General features: G+C 44.7%; 1 protein-coding gene across 5 annotated transcripts in view; it reads right to left on the bottom strand.

Annotated features, from left to right (window-relative positions):
• The window catches only part of STXBP5L (syntaxin binding protein 5L), a 66,209-nt gene extending 48,021 nt beyond the window's left edge, over positions 1–18,188 (bottom strand). For 2 of the 5 annotated variants that reach the window (XM_028711475.2, XM_028711476.2), the window contains exons 1-4: positions 16,664–18,187; positions 6,920–7,017; positions 4,476–4,557; positions 885–985 (exon numbers count right to left, since the gene is read on the bottom strand). In XM_028711475.2, the coding sequence (XP_028567308.2) occupies positions 885–985; positions 4,476–4,557; positions 6,920–7,017; positions 16,664–16,837 (455 nt within the window). In that variant the 5' untranslated portion in view covers positions 16,838–18,187. Of the gene's footprint in view, positions 1–884; positions 986–4,475; positions 4,558–6,919; positions 7,018–14,834; positions 14,901–16,663 lie in introns of those variants that run through there. The other 3 variants (XM_028711474.2, XM_028711477.2, XM_028711479.2) reach the window with 3 other exon arrangements.
• Between the last annotated feature and the right edge of the window lie 645 nt (positions 18,189–18,833).

Below are 18,833 nucleotides of genomic sequence, written 5' to 3'. Positions count from 1 at the left end.
TGCTGTTGATGAAGGGGCATTTTAAATCAGATTCTGACTACTAAAAGGAGAGGAAGCAGGATTCCATACACCTTTTTTCTTTTCTTTTCTAGCAGCTGTGAGTTGTAAAGAACCACCTGCCTTTTCCTTTCTTTCACAGTGCAAATCACGGGGCAACAACTAGACAATACGTGGGTGACGGAAACTGTTTATGTGTCACTTATGTGCTGGCTTTTTTCAACACTACAAAGCAGTATGAGAGGCAGCAAACGAAGGTGGAAGAGCAGCAGGAGAAGGTGTGGGGGCTTAATCCTCGCTCTGCCAGTCCCTACATCTTTCCCCCTGTGGAGAGAAAAGCTATTCAGGGTAGGGGTGATTTTGTGAGGACAAACAGCAGCGGCAGGAGAAAGAATTATGCAGCTCCCAGTCATTGGTGCGGCCAGGATTTTTGTTAGGGGGGCAGGCCTTTTGTTAGGGGGTGTAGAACCTCAGTTTGCTATGTATTTTTATTGATGGGGGGCCAGCTGCCCCTCCCTGCCCCCCCGGCTACGCCCATGGCTCCCCTCCCTATCACTTCTCTTTTGAAACCGGGAGCCACAGCCAGCTGATTTCTCAGTAGGAAAAAAATGTTCATACATCCTACAAGTATAATTTAACCTGGCAATTATAACTACTTCAAAACCCAAATACTATAGTGCAAGCGAACCCTCCCCCACCTAACCTGCCACATGACAAAAAGAAATGGCGTCAGCGAAAAGGAGCCGTGGCTGCTCTTGGTCTCAGTTCTGTACAGGAACTAATGTAAGATTAACTGCATAAACATAGTTTAAGTAGGTTTCAGCTACTAAGAGAATACACAACAGCAACATCTGTGGAACTAAATGTGAGAATTTGTTATGCCTTACCTTTCTCTGTTAAATTTCAGTGAATGAAGAATCGCTGGCCGTTTCTGCCTTAGATTCCACAAGTGGAGCATGTCATCTGAACTTGCACTGACCAAAGCACCCTATAATAACAACAGAAAACAAGTGTGTCAAGTGTTGATTTAATCTTGCAGACATTATGGGGAAGTGGCTGGGTTCTAGCAATTTTTGAAGTTGCATTTGAACGACAAGATCCTGTCGCTTGTGACAGTTTTTCTGCCAGCCCAAAGTACACCTTCAGTTTCTCCTTTTGCCAGCTTAAAGGAAAAGGGACCCCTGGCCGTTAGGTCCAGTCGTGACCGACTCTGGGGTTGCGGCGCTCATCTCGCTTTATTGGCCGAGGGAGCCGGCGTTTGTCCGCAGACAGCTTCCGGGTCATGTGGCCAGCATGACTAAGCCGCTTCTGGCGAACCAGAGCAGCGCACGGAAACGTCTTCACCTGCCTGAGGAAGTACAATAAGGAGGAAGCCAGTCTAGCTCCTCTGGGGAGGGAGCGCCAAAGTCTGTGACAAAGGACTGTTAACTACATTCCAGCTTTAAAGGATTTGACCTCAGGTGGATCCTGACTGGCAAGCTGCTCTGTCTAGCCCAGGGGTCTGCAACCTTTAAGACAAAAAGAGCCACTTGGACCCGTTTCCAAAGAAAAAAAAACTGGAAGCCGCAAAACTCATCATTATAAAAGTAACTTTTTTGTCACTTTTTTATTATTTCTTTGTTTGACCCCTCAAAATTACTCCTCCTCATAGAAATAAACGTTAAATTAACAAGTTACCTTTTTGTGTGTGTGTGTTCTTCACTCCCCTTCAAAACAGTGACCAGCGTACATGCCCCCTTTCAATGCAGTGACCAGTGTACATGCCCCTTACAATGTAGCGGGCGGGCGGGAAGGTGACGTCGGGACGGTGTGTGACTAACGCACGCACCGCCTCCTTGCGACGTCACAGCCAGTACAGCGACCGCCACAGTGGGGAGTGCCGGGGCGCACAATGCGCCTCCTCCCCTCGCTAGTATCCGCCCCGGAGCCGCGGCAAAGGTGTAAAAGAGCCACATGTGGCTCCGGAGCCGCGGGTTGCAGACCCCTGGTCTAGCCATTCACATCCAGCCATTCACATCCATCAGGGAAACAGATCAATACCTTCTGAAGTTGGGTGATGGGCTGTTCTGGTATTAATTACCACCTGATTTCTGTATCTAACTGCCCTTTAGAACCTATTTTGCACTTTGCGTATTCGGGGGGGGGGGTATGACTTCTCCACCAAGATGGAATGGGGAATAAGAGATACTGGGCAATCTCAAAGTGGCAGGTGGCCACAGCACAGATCTGTATCACGCAGCCCGCTTTGTTCTTCCTAGAGAGCTTGTATCCAGGGACAACAGTAGCCCACTGGTATTCTATCACGTTGCCATCTGGAAGATCTGGAAGACTTTCACCTTCATCTTGGATGATCTCCAGGTCCTGGGTGTGCTTTCCTTCAGGGGTTAGTTCAAAAGATGCTCTGTTGCTTTTTTTTTAATATGTAAGCACCAAGAGCCTGGTTCCATTTCAGTTCAAGTGTCATCTGTTCCTTTTGCACAGATCAGCCTGCCCCAAAATGCTCCAGTTTCCAACAAATCCAAACCCCCTCCTTCCAACTCCACCATCTCATCTATGCATCCAGATGCCTCAGCCCCACCTGTCTATCCAGCCCTGTATGTGGAAAGGGCAGTGGGGCAGCACATGTTGGCATGTGAAATGTCACAGAATCATAAAATTGTAGAACTGGAAGGGATCCTGAGGGTCATCTAGTCCAACAGGTTCAATCTTCAGGTAATAGTAATAATTAAGAAATAATAATTCTGTTGGAAGCCATGCAGAGTGGCTGGGAAACCCCAGCCAGATGGACGTGGTACAATTATTATTATTATTATTATTACTACTACTACTACTACTACTACTACTACTACCTTGCCCATCTGGCTGGGTTTCCCCGGCCACTCTGAGTGGCTCCCAACAGAACATTAAAAACATAAAACATCAAACATTAAAAGCTTCCCTAAAGAGGGCTGCCTTCAGATGTCTTCTAAAAGTCTGAAAGTTGTTTATTTCTTTGACATCTGATGGGAGGGCGTTCCACAGGGTGGGCGCCACTACCCAGAAAGCCCTCTGCCTGGTTCCCTGTAACCTCACTTCTCGCAGTGAGGGAACTGCCAGAAGGCCCTTGGAGCTGGACCTCAGTGTCCGGGCAGAATGATGGGGGTAGAGATGCTCCTTCAGGTATACTGGGCCGAGGCCATTTAGGGCTTTAAAGGTCAGCACCAACACTTTGAATTGTGCTTGGAAACATACTGGGAACCAATGTAGGTAAGGCTGGGAATGTCTCGTGCCTGAAATCCTGGAAAGTTGCCAGTTGGTACCCTCGTACCTACGGGACCGCCTCTCCTGGTATGTCCCACAGAGAAATCTACGGTCTGCAGATAAAAACATCCTAAAGATCCCAGGCCACAAAGAGGTTAGGCTGGCCTCAACTAGAGCCAGGGCCTTCTCGGTCGCGGCTCCAATCTGGTGGAACACTCTGTCACAAGAGACTAGGGCCCTGCAGGACCTGACATCCTTCCGCAGGGCCTGCAAGACAGAGCTGTTCCACCAGGCCTTTGGTCAGGGCGCAGCCTGACCCCCTCCTCTGGCAATCGGCAATCTGCACAGAATTTGGCTTGATGGTTGCCATTAATTTGATTTTATTTTGATTTAATTAATTTTATAATGAATGTTTTAGAATGTCGGATTATTTTGATTGTTGTTAGCCGCCCTGAGCCCAGCTTCGGCTGGGGAGGGCGGGATATAAATAAAATTTATTATTATGATTATTATTAGTAGACCAGCCTCTCTCAACCTTGGGTCTCCAGATGTTGTTGGACCACAACTCCCATCATCCCTGCTAACTAGGGATGATGGGAGTTATGGTCCAGCAACATCTGGATACCCAAGGTTGAGAGAGGCTGCAGTAGACAATAGCGGCCTAGATGACTCAATGGTCTGACTTGGCAATAAGCAGTTTCTTATGACAGCATTTCTGAAAAAGGTACCTTGGAGGTTCTGAATTTCAACTTCATACCTAGTAATGCCAATGTTGTTTGCAGAACCTTTGCCTAAGGCCCCAAAGATTTACTGCCACTTACCTAAATAGGCAGCTTCTTATGTTCCACCCCTGGTGGCAGCCATTTTCTGACTGGTGCCCTCAGCACCTTCTCAAAATTCCAAATGTGGCCCTGGTCCCCAGAAGGTAGGCAACCACTGGTCTAAACAATCAGTGTTTCACTCTCTAATCACATCCTAAATGTGAATCATTTCTATGGCTGCACTCATTGGTCAAAAGCACTGAAAGGTAAGAGTAGGCTGGGGCTGGTTTCTCACACACAAAAGCGACGTGCTTGCAAGTATTGCCTTTTATCTCAGATTCTACAAATGCTGGAAACTTGCTTTTTCAAACTTGGAATTCTACCCACAGATGCCCCCTTAAAAAGAAAAAAAAACTTGAACACATAACTTTGCTCGTGTTTAAATAAACATCTGCGTTTTTGTAAATATAGCCTTACCTCATTGATCAAAAACTGAAGCTGCAGAACTGCAGCGTCACCTTCGTGTTGGCAATAACAATCGACACCCGGCCTGCCCAATCTGTTTAGAGTCAAAGTTAAGGATCAGTTAATCCAGTTTTTGATTGCTGAAATAAAAGCAAAACAAAATAAAACACAGTTAACCATTTTTAACTGGCACTGTCTAATACAGATAGGTGCTGGAGGTGTGACTGAAGTATGTGATGTGGGCATGTTTGGTACTACAGTATTCTTTTTTTTGTCTGAAGTTGTTGTCCATATCAATGTTGCATTGGCGAAGCCCTTGATATTTGTGGAATTTAATACACTTTATTTATTTATATTCTTATAGTCCAAGGACAAATGGTAGGACAACAATAGCTGATTTTGTGCGGTGGCCTGAAGACAGACCTGTCCTTGCTATATTTAATTAGTCTTTGGCTAATTAAACAATATATGGCCTTTTAAACTGGGGAGTATTGTTTTCATTTGTTACTATGTTATGTATTCTTGTGTTCTTATATTGTAAATCGCCCTGTGATCCTGGGATGAGGGACAGTGTAGAAATTTAATAAAAGAACAAACAAACAAAATAAACACTTTTCTTATAAATTCCAGTCTCTGTGTGGATACCTGTCTGGTGCTCAAGCAAGCTCTGTCCTTTTCCAGGTGTGTTTAATTAGCATTAATTTTACAGTTTTCCTTCCACTGTCTCCCTGGGGCAGATTAAGCCCTGTGTGAGAATTCCCTAATGTACACTCCTATACTTTGAAGTCACAGGCTTTGTTGTACTTAAATGTATTTGTTCCCAGTGCAGCTGCCTCCTCCAAATGTTTCCTTATTGGAGCATAAGGCACACAGAGATTACTTATAAAGACAAATTCTAAAACAAGACCAGTGAAAAGTTATTTTCTTTACTAATTAAGGAATTAATTCAAAACACAGAATATAAAATATATAGTGGAGTTGGTACGTAATTGCATAGCACCATAACATTGAATATTTTAACGACAAGGCTGGCCTAGTATTGGTCTTTGGAATAAAGTGAGAAATTGCATTTTTCTTTGCTATAGGACAGTGTTTCCCTACCTTTGGTCTGTTTTTGGACTACAACTGCCCATCATCCCTGATCACTGGTCTTGCTAACTATGGATGATGGGAACTGTAGTCCAAAACCAGCTGGAGACCCAAGGTTGGGAAATACTGCTCTATGAGACCCTGAATTTTCAGGACACCTAGCAGTTCTAACTTGCTTATCTGCAGAGGGAGAACTTCCTGTATGTGGCATTTACTGCTTCTCTTTATCAAGGTCATCTTGAGACAGTATTCTTTTGTGCAAAACAGAAGCTCGGTTGGGGTGCTGGTGGAATATAGTGCCTAAGGTGATTCATATGTGCATTACATTACATTGAAAGGGGGGGGTTCCTGCTACATACATAAGCCCATATCAAATTTTCAGATACAGTGGTGCCTTGGTTCTTGAACACAATCTGTTCCGGGAGTTCATTTGACTCACAAAACCGTTCAAAAACCAAAAGCTTTGCTTCTGAATGGCTGCAGGAGCATCCTGCACTCAAGCGGAAGCCGCGGAAGCTGTGGAAGCCACATCAGACGTTTGGCTTCCAAAAAACATTTGCAAACCAGAACATTTACTTCCAGGTTCTCGGCATTCGGGAGCCAATTTGTTTGACAACTAAGCTATTTGGGAACCAAGGTACCACTGTACTTTAAATAAAAAAGAAATTAAAAAGAGGCCCAGTCTGACCCATGAAAAAAATCTCTCCCACCATTCTCATACCAGTCAAACATTTGGGGTGGAGGAGTTTGCGCCCAAGGACCTCCTCTTCCCTTCTCCATTGACAATAAAAAGCTCATGAATAATCCAAATTCCATCACCACTCTGCATGCACGCCAAACATACTTTTGGGGTAGTTTACCATCAATCTAAGTGTTTATTTGTGTGAGAGACAGAAAAAGAGAGAGAAAGATGAGAGTTTTTATATCTCTCAATCAATCCATCAGAGATGAACCCAGAGGTTGAACAATGAGCTGACATGGATATATTGCTTGTTTCAAAGACTGGTAGAAAAGAAGAAAAAAGACTTTGTTTGATGCTGCTTTAATCTGGAGCTTGCAAAAGTAGGGGAAAGAACTTCAGAGAAGAGCAACAAGCAACCTTTATTGAGGCAGTGTAGATGTCCTCCCTCCCTAGATTCCTTTGCTCTGCTTCCCAAACTGAGAGGGAAGACATGCTTCACCATCCAGATCAACTGGGAGATGGAAGCACTTGCCTCCCCTCCTGTCTCAGCACCCTCCCTATGTCATCCTCCTCCTCCTGTTCCCCTGTTGGAATGTACAAACGCAGGAAAACAAGCTAAAAGCGCAGATTGTAAAATGTACGTTATGCTGCAAATCATACTGTTTGGTATACTAGCAAAGGATACATTCGAATAGCACCTGTTCTTGTCCCTATAGCCAGAATCTTCTGAACTGGGTCAAAAGCTAAGGCAGTGGGAAGATAAGGAAACCCATGGCGAACTGTCTGCAAAAGAAGAAAGAAACTCAGTTGATGTAGACTAGTTGCTTTACAGTATCATTAAGTATTATTTCTGGAGCAAACAAAGCTCTGGATAACCAAACTAATTAATAGGCTGTCAACTGAGTGTAGATCTTTTAACAAATTAATTATATTCTTTAACAAATGAACTAGGCAAATTCTAATATTTAATAATAATATATATATATACACACATCTACATACATATTATCATACCCTAATATAGATGCTCCTTTAGTATCTCAGTTCAAAAGGAAATACAGATAAATTAAGGTAAAGTACAACCTGTGGCAGCAGAGTTTGAAGAAATTATTATTGCTATTATCGTTATTTTCAGAAAAAAGAACTCAAAGCAACTTACAAGTAACATTTTAAAAGTGGAAAAACAATAATAATACAACCCAGAATACATCAGTAGCATATAGAAAAGAACAGAATCGACTCAACTCCAGAAGATAAACAAAATATAAGTTCCAAAAGCCTGGGGGAACAAGAATGCATTTGCCCGGCACCTAACAATACACAGTAGTGGTGCATCCCTGGGGAGTTTCCATAAATTGGGAGCCACCACTGAGAAGGCTGCTCTCATGTTGTGACTCTCTGCACCCCACTCAGAGAGGGAACACAAAGAGCCTCGGATGACAAATGCAGGGTCCACGCTGGTTCATGTGGGGAGAGGTGGTCCTTGAGCCAGTGGGGTGCTAAGCTGCAGAAGGCTTTATAAATCAAAACCACACTTTGATCTGGACCGCAAAACTATTCGGTAGCTAATGCAGTTGTGCCACAGGTTCAGGGGGAAATTTCAGCCAATTAGAACAGGGCACACTGTAACTACACTGTAAAATGAGAACACTGGAACATAGAGATTCAAAGGAAACTGCTGAATTATTGCAATTTATCAGACTGTTTAGTTTTGTCAACCTTGACTTGAACTGAGATTGCAGTTTTGTTTGTTCTTACCACAGCATATGTTAAATTGGCTTATCAGAGCCAGGACATGTGTCTTAACATCAAGTAACATTCCATTTTAACTTGGTCACTGTACATCCTTGTTAACTGCTCTCTGTAACTATTTTGCTTTCAGGCAATTGTCACTGCCTGTTCTTTTGAAGTTGCTCTACATCAAGCTTCCTCAAACTTGGCCCTCCAGATGTTTTTGGCCTACAACTCCCATGATCCCTAGCTAGCAGGACCAGTGGTCAGGGATGATGGGAATTGTAGTCTCAAAATATTTGGTGGGCCGAGTTTGAGGAAGCCTGCTCTACAGCTCCCACCCCTCAGTGGGCATATGTTTGCAAATTCAGGGTTACACTTCACACATCCGATGAAGTAGACTACGGGCGCAAGCCTAACTTCACCTCCATGTAGGCGGGGTTTTGTGGAGCAGATTGGAGGCACTGCTGCATTTGCAGCCCTACTGCTCATGGCAGCTGCAGCAAAAGGTGAGTTGCAGGATTGGTCCCAATGCAATCTCATGATGCCAGTGAAAATACAGGAGATTGGGATCCAATGGTTCCCGGGCCAGGCCAGGCCCTCCTTGTCCTGGTTTCTGCTAAAAACAACAACGGCAGGTGCACTTACTTATAAGTAAGAAGGTGATATTTTATTAAAGCAGATTAATGGCATGGAAGTGCAAAATACAGTCCAACAGCTCTTACAAGGTGAAGGGTTAGCAGTAATGTGTCCAGTACAGGCACAAGGGTCAGGGTTTACAAGTCGAAGATCAGCAACAAGAATTCCAGGGCTATATGGGAGCTGTAATGTTGTTCCAGCAAGTTACCCTGCCTACCCACCAAGCTTTTAAGCAGAGAAGGGAAAAGTACACTCACAAGAATCCCTCTCCATGTGAGCATTCCCGGCCTGAAGATGGGCGCTCCCCTGGGGGGAAGGAGATGAGTCTCCTTCCTTTTCTGGACACCTCTCCTTGGGAGGCACCCAGGCCCACCTCCTTGTCTAAACTCTCTGGCTCTATAACAACAGACTGTGCCCTGAGCCCCCATCATCCTCCACAGCCCCTGAGTCTCCCATCTTTTCAGGTCCAGGCATGTCTGGAAGCAGAGCAGGGGCTTCATCATCATGTCAACGTTGACATAGTCTCATCCTTTCTCCTCTCACTCCTGATCTGAAGCAGAGAGTTCAGAAGCAGCCATGACATTCTCTACCTTGGTGCCTTCCAGAAGCATCAGTGTCATGCCCACCCACACTTTTGGCAGGTGAAAGGAGGGGTGCCACATCAACAGAATGATGCTTGTGTCCCTCCATTAGGGGACCCATTTAGCCAGGACAGCTGGGCACCTAATCCAACCTCACCCCTCTGCCCAGGAGGGTTAGATAGCTCTATCTATCTGTTAGCCTTTAAAGAGTCATATCAGCAGCTGAGTATGTCTGCCTTTATTTCTTTCATTTTTTAAGCCAGCCTCTTCTGGAGAAGGAAGGACATGTACCGCATGCTCATAATAAAATAACCAGATACCTTTTCTTTACAACATCAGACTAAAAATGGATTAAAAGAACATATTAGGTAGTGCAGGAAAGGCTCCTCCAAACGCATGAGCAAGACAGACCTTCATATATGCAGCAAGAGCACTGCTTCTCTGTCAGCCTCTCTCTCATGCAGTGAACACAGCTAGAACCTAAATCCCCATTTCCTGGCCTCCCTTTGCCACTCTGTGTGCATTTCCCTCATGGCTGAGTTAACAGGTTTGAAAAGGCACCTCACTTTAGATAAATGGATGCACAGTGTACTTCTCAGTCAAAGACAGAGGACCACATTTCCCACCTTCACCCAGTTCAGCTGTATTTTTCCTTCCAAATAAGCAATGTTAAACATGAGGGATATGGTATAGTTGTACAATGCAATGATATTTCCCCACCAAAATTAGGACAAAGAAGGCAGTGCATTGATTCCTGGGCTTGTGCTTCTACATTTGCTGCAGAGTTGTTTACATGATTAAACTCTTAAATTACAGAGAGTTGCAGTCACAAAGGGAGTCCTAATTCAGTAGGGAAACCTGCAGGCAGGCCAAGTTAAAAGGTAAACAAAGGGAGAAACACGTTGCAGAAAAGGCCTAAAATAGCTGGACAGTAAAGGTATAGGAGAGGCACCAAGTAAAGCCTAAAACTAATCTACAACATGGGGCAATTTTAGTATCACCCCCAGAGGTGCACTTCATTTTCTTGTAAGTCAGACAGATGTCAACAACAGCAAGTCAGTATACTTCACAGACCATTTATCTTTCAAACACTATTCTTTGACTGAGATAGATTGTCATAGAAGGGAAGAAGCTCTGTTGGTGGCTGGTATGGAAAACTTGCCCATCTGTTGCCTCCACCCACAGTATGCAAATACACACAACAAACCTCTACAGAAGAAATTGAATGGCAAAGTATCAAATAATTGCAGGGCAGATTGGTCGGGGAGAACCGACCCTTCAAGCCAATGATGTCAGATGGCACGAAGAGAGGGGACATCCCAGTGGAAGTGGAACACTGGAAACTTGCTCAGGAAGCGGCACTGCTGGGGCTAACAGATGGGGCTAATGAGGCACCCCTTCTGTCATCACCCACTCATTGAGTCAGAGATGGGCACTAAAGCAAAGAAACATCATGCCTGAACCCCAAGACTGGCCAAGGTTACCAGGAGGAAGAGCGAGCCACAGAAGATGTATATCCCTCGGCTGAATGAGAAGCTCAGTCTAAAAGAACAGAAGAGCAAAGAGATTGCATCTTTGGACCTGAACTACTAGCAACTCCATGAAGTTTTGTCCCAGTGACCTTGGTCAACAGAGGTGCCAGAGAACTTCCAAGAGGTCTCCAAGCACCTTGCACTTCCAGGTTCTTCAAGTGTGAAGACACTCAAATAGGGATGGCAAAGCCTGATTGGAACAGCAAGGCCTGGCCCAGGATGTAACAGCTAAGCTGGGCTTTGATTTTTGTGGGAGTAAGTTGCTAGCTTTGGAGCTATCAAAGATCCTGCAGCCAATGTGGCCATCTTTTCTCAGTTACCTCTGGCATTAATACCTCAAGGATCATCCCTTTCCCATATGAACCAACCCAGATCCAGTTATCATCATCTGAGGCCCTTCTCCGTGTGCCTCCTCCATGAGAGGTCTGGAGGGCAGCAACATGAAAATGGGTCTTTTCTGTGGTGGCTCCCCGTTTGTGGAATGCTCTCCCCAGGGAGACTTGCCTGGTGCCTTTATTCCATATCTTTAGGCACCAGGCAAAAATGTTCCCAGAAATACATCTCCCCTCCCCCTTTTCAGTTTTGTCCAATAGAAAAGAATCGACATTTGGGAGAACAGATGGCACTGGAAATGAAGTTAGTGCTATGAACTCCATTTAACAACAACAACAACAACAACAACAACAACAACAACAACAACAAATTATTTCTACCCCGCCCATCTGGCTGTTTATCCAGCTGCAAAACTGGCTCAAGTGGTATCATGCTGAAAATCTGATCTTTATGGCAGAGTGCAACCCATCCAGAACTGGTTGAATACTAAAAAAATTCCTTCCAGTAGCACCTTAAAGACCAACTAAGTTAGTTCTTGGTATGAGCTTTCGTGTGCATGCACACTTCTTCAGATACACATGCACACGAAAGCTCATACCAAGAACTAACTTAGTTGGTCTTTAAGGTGCTACTGGAAGGAATTTTTTTTGTTTTGACTATGGCAGACCAACACGGCTACCTATCTGTAACTGGTTGAATACTGCCATTTTATCTAGATTAAGCTTTACTTTTTTGGCCTCCCTTTATCCCATTACTAACATCCATTGGTTTACTTGGTATATACAAAAAGGGGAAAGAGAAATGGCCACCACCCATATTTTGGTGACACCATGCCCCAAATCTTGAGTTGATTTCTCCCAGTGTTTTCATGTAGATATTACAGGCATGTGAAACCACATAGCATATGGCATGATGATGCACAGCACCTGCCTCCCAGCACTGCAGTCCAGAGCAAGAGTTTCCCAGCATCACCTTCTTAATACTACCTGTAAGATAGGATTGGAACCAACAAAGTGCAGTGCTCCTGACTCCTTTTCAGACAGGTGATACAGAAAGTTACCATGGTTGAAGGGACTGAAAGCTATTGAGAGGTCCAGGAGAGCCAACAGGAGTACATTCCTCCGACGTTACCCCATAAAACTAGGAACAGCATTTTCTCCTTCGCTGTGCCATACAGAAATGTCACTACCAAGTCTCTTTGTCACTCTCAAAATGATCCACTCATTTTATGCCTAGCTCCAGTCTGGTCTGCATCAGCTGTGTAATAAGCCTTTGGTGACAGAATTTGAGAAAGCACAGAACTACAAGTTCAGTTTTCTGACCCCGATTCTAGGTCCTCAGTACGATTCTGGTTCAGTCATTTAATTCACTTTTGCAGGCTAATGCCAGTATCATAAGCTCCTTCTGTTTGTCAGAGCTGCTTAATGCAGAATGGGAATCTTCAACTCTGTGACTCAGCCCTGACAATTTTCCCAGGACAAACAAATAAATCTTAACTAGGAAAGGATGGACATCTCTTCTAGTAACTGCAGCTCCAGGGCTGGTGCAGCTGCTCTGGGCACTACAGGGGGAGGGAGCTGCCCTGAAGCATGAATCTTATGGGCCAGATCCTCCACGATGGCTCCAGAATTTCCTTGTGATGACAAGGACCTTTGGAGCACCATGACCTGTTCCCCTATCAGAATTATTTGATGGTGACTTCACAGACACCTAAACCAGTGTTGGCAGGTCTTCCAGATATGTCCCATCCCTAAAGTCTACCCAGCAAAATTCAGTTGCAGGTGCACTGTGGGCCTCCCCACAACCAGAAAGGAACAATAGGTTGTTGGAAGTTTAATGTTTTTAAGGACCCAAAATAACCCAATATGCTAGAGGATGGCCTTGGAAGTACTGCAACTCAAAGCAAGCGTCCTCACATTTTTAAAGTTTTTGTGTGTTTCCTTAGCGTTTGTTTTGCAATGGATGTGTAGGTGTTCCTGTAAACAATACACAAATTCAAAAACTTATGGCGTGTAACATGGCTTAATTACTAAATAAGAGGTATGAAGTCAAACTTGTCTGAAAACCACAAGGTAAAGGTCAAGGGACCCCTGAACGTTAGGTCCAGTCGCGGACGACTCTGGGGTTGCGGCACTCATCGCTTTACTGGCCAAGGGAGCCGGCGTACAGCTTCCGGGTCATGTGGATAGCATGACTAAGCCGCTTCTGGCGAATCAGAGCAGCGCACGGAGATGCAGTTTACCTTCCTGTCGGAGCGGTACCTATTTATCTACTTGCACTTTGGCGTGCTTTAACCCACAGCGCCACCCGCGTCCCTCTGAAAACCATACTTGGACCCTTTTATGTGAAAGCTCTTCCCCTGTACATAGGTGCTTGTTTGCTTTTAGTGAGGAGACACATGTAACGTCACACTTTCTTAGATAAGTGCTGTACAAGTCCTGTAGTAAGGAAAACTGTGAGGTTTAAAACTGCAGTCCTACCGAGGGAGCAGATAAAATATAACCCTCACATAAGTTTTGCAAAAGCAAATCCGAATGGATGTTCAATAAACAGGTTGTCTGGACGAGTCCAAAAACAACACAATAATAAAATAAAATACAATACAACACACAAATTGATTTTCATTTTAAAACTTTACATTCCACCTAGAGCTTGGACCCCTGTGATAACCACAGTCTTGCTGTTATAACCATAGACTAACTTAAGTCTGGAATTCTGGCTTTGGGTTTTTCTTTTTTTGCACTCTCTCCTCCAATGGACTCTTAATAGAGGTTTACCACAGCTTAGGAAAGTCTCCTCTTTTTTTACTTTCTTTTAGGGATTTACCCTGAAGGTAAAGATCCTTACACTCCCTCCAACCCTGTATTTTGGACAAAGAACAGGGAAGAAAAGCTCTCTCACCTTTCCATATCATTCTCCATCTCTCATTAGCTTTCCACCTTCCACCTGCTCCACCCCTTCCAAAACCACGAAGGACGGTATACAAAGTTAAAAAAGAATAATGATAATGATAACGAAATTCACCACACAGCCTTTGTGGCTTAAATCTACTTCACTACTCATCCTTTTCCCCACACCCAGTCTTGCCTCTTGGACATTTATGGAGATCATCAAGGGTGTTGATAACTGCGGCAGCTGAGATCAACTCAGGAGGCTGTTCCAACTTCATATATGCCAAGACAGTCCCTACTCAAAGGGAAGGATGGAGCAGATAGCATATAAGATAACACACAATTAAAAGTGGTTTGTTTGTATAGAGCCATTTGAGATTAAATGTATGTCCTGGCTCTGCAAAAGTTGGAGGCCATTGCTCCACTATATATTAGGGCACACTAACAAAATGTTGAAAATGCTTCCCCAATAACCCAAAACCAAAACAGGAACAAAATAAGGACAGTGTTTAGCAGGGACAGGTACTAAACTACACATCTTGTGGCAGGGATTGGAAGATATTGTTTTGAACAGGATCTTCTTTAGTACATATACATGCACTATCACTTAAGTCAAAATTATTACTACCTTTGAACTCAAGCTATCGCTGAAGCCGTATCACAATGAATTAGAAGGACCGAGTCAGCTCCCCCACCTCACCCCACTAAGTCTTTTAGGGAAAATATATATTGAAAAACAAGAATTTGCAACGTTAGCTTATCTGTCTAGCTACTGTCTTACCTATTTGACATAAAAAACCTTGTCTTGTAGATGGTAATCAGCAGAATGTCCAGGTTTTCATAGGGAAATTTTTAAGCATAAGAAGTGCTGTTTTTCTAGAAAAAGAACTCACCATGAGCTCCTCCCTTGTTCTCTGATAACGGTAACGGTGGCGACCTGAGAGGTGCCAGAACTGAGTTCCAGTAAGTTCCGGCTGGAAAAATAAACCCCTGAGAATAGGGATGACAACATCTGCAAATTGATAATATGCCACAGATATGCCACAATTTATTTCTTCACTGAAATCTTGGATGAGGGAGAGGGGGCAGAGAAAAGCTCACAAATTTACACCAATATGTTTACCAAAACACACCTGCTTTTCCCCATGGAGGTCCTCTCCTGCTCAAAATCAAAATTCACCAATGCAGACTACCTAGTCTCTACTGATTTTGTGGCTTTGCAAGCAATGTGGGATGAAGGACTATTAAAGGGCCTCTGATCTCTTATGTAAGAATCACGTGAATTTGATATTAGGGAGCTGATTAATCTTTAGACACCTTTAAAAATGTGTGTGGCTTTGTCACTCAGTAAAGAAGGCCTGTACTGGTAATGCAATATAACGGTTGGATGTCTTCAGTTTCTTTTCCACATTAATGTAAAGTCCATGTGGGGAAAAATATTAGTTCTATTGAAGTAGCCAATTAAGCCAGCTTTTACCATGGTGCAATTAAGGGTAAACATTTAATTCAATGCAGCTGACAAGTCAATTGATCCAAAAGGGCCAAAACACCATTAATCATTGTTTCTGTAAGGCTAATGCAAATATCCCCAAGAACAAATGAAATCAGAGATACTTTTCTCTATGAGGCTAATGGCAATTCTAGATACTAAATCTGAAAAATATGATGAAGTGAGTACTTCATCTTTACCCTATTTCAAATGTTCACCTTACTGAAACATCTAATGCACAACAAATGTGTTTGCATGGTTACATTTTGTACCCATTCACATGCTTTTGATACTGTGAAGAAAACCTCAGTTATAAAGAATTCAATTTTGTTCACTTAACAGTAACTAAAAAATCCTAAATTGAAAAAGGACAATATATACATTTATTTTTCTAAACATGCTCATAAAGGACATCATTCCATTTTGCTTTCCCCATCTTACTACTAAATTACTACTAAAACTATTATTAACATAGAACAAAAAATAACTTCTCACCCTGTACCAAAAAAATTAAAATATTTGAATGCTGCAAAACATTTAAAAAAAATCAAATCTGCTTTTCCTTTTCAGATAATATTCCCACATAATTCAGACTGCATGTCAGCAACTCAAACATAGATCCCAACTATTCTCCATTATTAAAGTTGCCAATTATAGGTGCTGGGTTTCTAATATTGACTTCATTATACAAGAAGCAAAACAACTGTATTATGAAAACATAGACAGAATACAAAGACACAGTCTCTAATTAATGTATCAGTAATGCTCCTACGAAATGAAAAGGCCTGTACCCAGGATAATTTAAAAGGGAAGCCTTCTAGCTGATCCCTGCTTAAAATTAGGCCAAAAGTGAATATATTTCATACAGAATGTTCAGAGAATGCACCCAGTGTTCACAGAATTTTAAAAAATGATAAATATGATAAACTAGTATTTGGGATGAGCACTTGTAAACACTTTTAAGTCATAGTTCAATCTGACTACAGCCCACAGTCAGACAAAAGTATGATCTGCTATATATGTCTGAGACCAAGTCCTATGAGGACCCTTAACGATGCTGACATTTTTACTTACTCTGACCAGGAAGAAAAAATAATTGGGATCCAACTTCTAATGTAACAGTAGTTAAAAAGTAAAAGATGTGGTTCCACTTCATCCTTTAGGCATTTTGACTTGGCTTTAGCACTCCAGATTTTTTTCTTGTGCTTAAAAACCCCCACAGGCTGTTCTTACCTTGCTTAACTGAAAATAGTCTGAAGTGAGAGTCTCCTGGATCTCCTCTCTGGGAGTCCCTGCAGTTCCTCCCGAGTGCACAGGACTACTGCCAGGCCCAGGGCCACTGCCGCCGCTTCCACCTGGGGATGACGTTAAACCATCCAAAACTTTGTGGAAATTAAATTTCTTCATTTTGAAGAAGAAGAAAGTAGCCTTAGAAAGGAGAAAGAGCCACTTGCGAGGTTCACATTTAGCAACCCCAAAGTGGAAAGCAAAACAAAGTGCCTTTCAAATGTTTCGGTGATGCAGCAAAACGGTCTTTTGAATTAACAGGATTATCAGTGTGGTGTTTTACCGACGGAAGTATATAAAGACTCCATTTTATCAAAACTCTTAAAAAGGGCTGGGAGAGCAGAATCCCACCAATTCAGCAAACCCAACGTGAGGAATTCGGAAGAGATGAATTAGAGCCACTCACAGGAAGCCGTTTATAAAGAATCCACATTGTGTATATGTATATATATATATATATATATATATATATATTAAAAAAGACTATCCATCAGAATTCAAGCCAGCATTCAAACTGCCCTAATGGCCTAAGAACTCGCTGACATCTTGACTTTCACCACCTCTTGTGAAAAAATTTATTTCCATATTAATTGGTGTTTATTAATATAATATATAATATAAAGCCCCAGGCCCGCTTCTGTAACAGATGGTTTGATCTGGACCTCGGTGCTCCTTTCTCTCCCGTCTGCGTATCTTTGAAAGACCGGCAGCTCGCCTGCCACCTACAGCAACTGCGGATCCTTCGCGATCTTCCCCGCCAACCTTCGCGCGAGGGATCTTGTCGGGCGAGGAATCCACTGCCCCTCAGCGGGCTGCTTCCGGGACATCCAAAGAGCGGTTCTGGCGGGGCGGCATTTCTCCCGCCCGGGCAACCGGGATGGGGATCTCTCCGGGATGGGGATCTCTCCCCGACGGGTCTCGCTCGCCTCCTCAAGCCCGACCCGCGACGTCGGCTAGAGGCGCTGCCGGGCTCCGGGAAGCCAAACGCGGCGGGCTCATTCCGACGGGGCCGCCCATAATAATAATTTCTCGCCTCACGGCAATTGTGAGGGGAGCGAAAGCGTCCGAATGGGGCCCTGGCGGGAGAAGCGGGTGGCCGAGCGAGGAGAGGCCCGAGCGGGAACTTGTTGGCCGGCTGTCCCTCACAGAAAGCGCGGGGCCCGGAACCCCGACCTGGGACTGAGGGGGAAGCGCGCCCCGCCGAGCCCTCCGGCCAAGACTGCAAGGCTGGCGCCGGGACAGCTGCAATGGCAGCAGCGCCCGTCCCTCAGCTTGTGAGGGGAGTTGGGAGGCGGCGGCGGCGGCGGCGGCGCAGTCCTCCTTCAGCCGCTCTCCGAGGTGCTGGAGCCCCAGGCGGCGGCGGCTTCTCCGGCTGCTCCTCCTCCGGACCCGCCCGCTCCCCGGGACGCGGAGGCTGGGCCTCGACCCGGCCGGGCAGGGAGGGCGGAGGAGGAGCGCGCCCGCAGCCAGCCAGGCCGGCAATTGCGCCTCGCCGGGCGCGGAGAGGGACCTGGGGCGGGGGGGCGGGGCGGAGGGAGGCCAAGGGCCCAATCAGAGCCCCCCTCCGGATCTTCTGATAGGCCGGAGAGCCGGGCCGTAAATTTGAGGGAGCCAATCGCAAGGGGGGCGAAAGCGACCCCAAACAAACCCGGAGCGCCGACCAATCGGGGGAGATCTGCGGAGGCGGCAAAGCGCTGCGGCGCCGGGAGGGAGGGGGGAGGGAGGGAGGGAGGGCGCGGGGGCGCGCGCGCGGCCTGGTCGCCTCCGGGAGGCGCCGGAGAAAAGGAGTCGGCTTTTCATTATTATTATTTCATGAATTTATATACCGCCTGTGATGTACTGAGGTGAAGAGGATCCAAAAGGCAGCAGTCTGATTGGTCCTGCAACAATAGGATCCAGAATGCAGCAGTCTGATTGGTCCTGGAACAATGCAGCAGTATGATTGGTCCTAAATCAATAGGATCCAAAATGCAGCAGTCTGATTGGTCCTAGATCAATAGGATCCAGAATGCAGCAGTCTGATTGGTCCTAAATCAATAGGATCCAAAAGGCAGCAGTCTGATTGCTCCTAGATCAATAGGATCCAGAATGCAGCAGTCTGATTGGTCCTGGAACA

This window comes from Podarcis muralis, chromosome 17 (genome assembly GCF_964188315.1).
Source record: "Podarcis muralis chromosome 17, rPodMur119.hap1.1, whole genome shotgun sequence".
Lineage (NCBI taxonomy): Eukaryota > Metazoa > Chordata > Lepidosauria > Squamata > Lacertidae > Podarcis > Podarcis muralis.
Note: the sequence above shows the minus strand (reverse complement) of the source record. Positions and strands in the feature narration are given on the sequence as shown.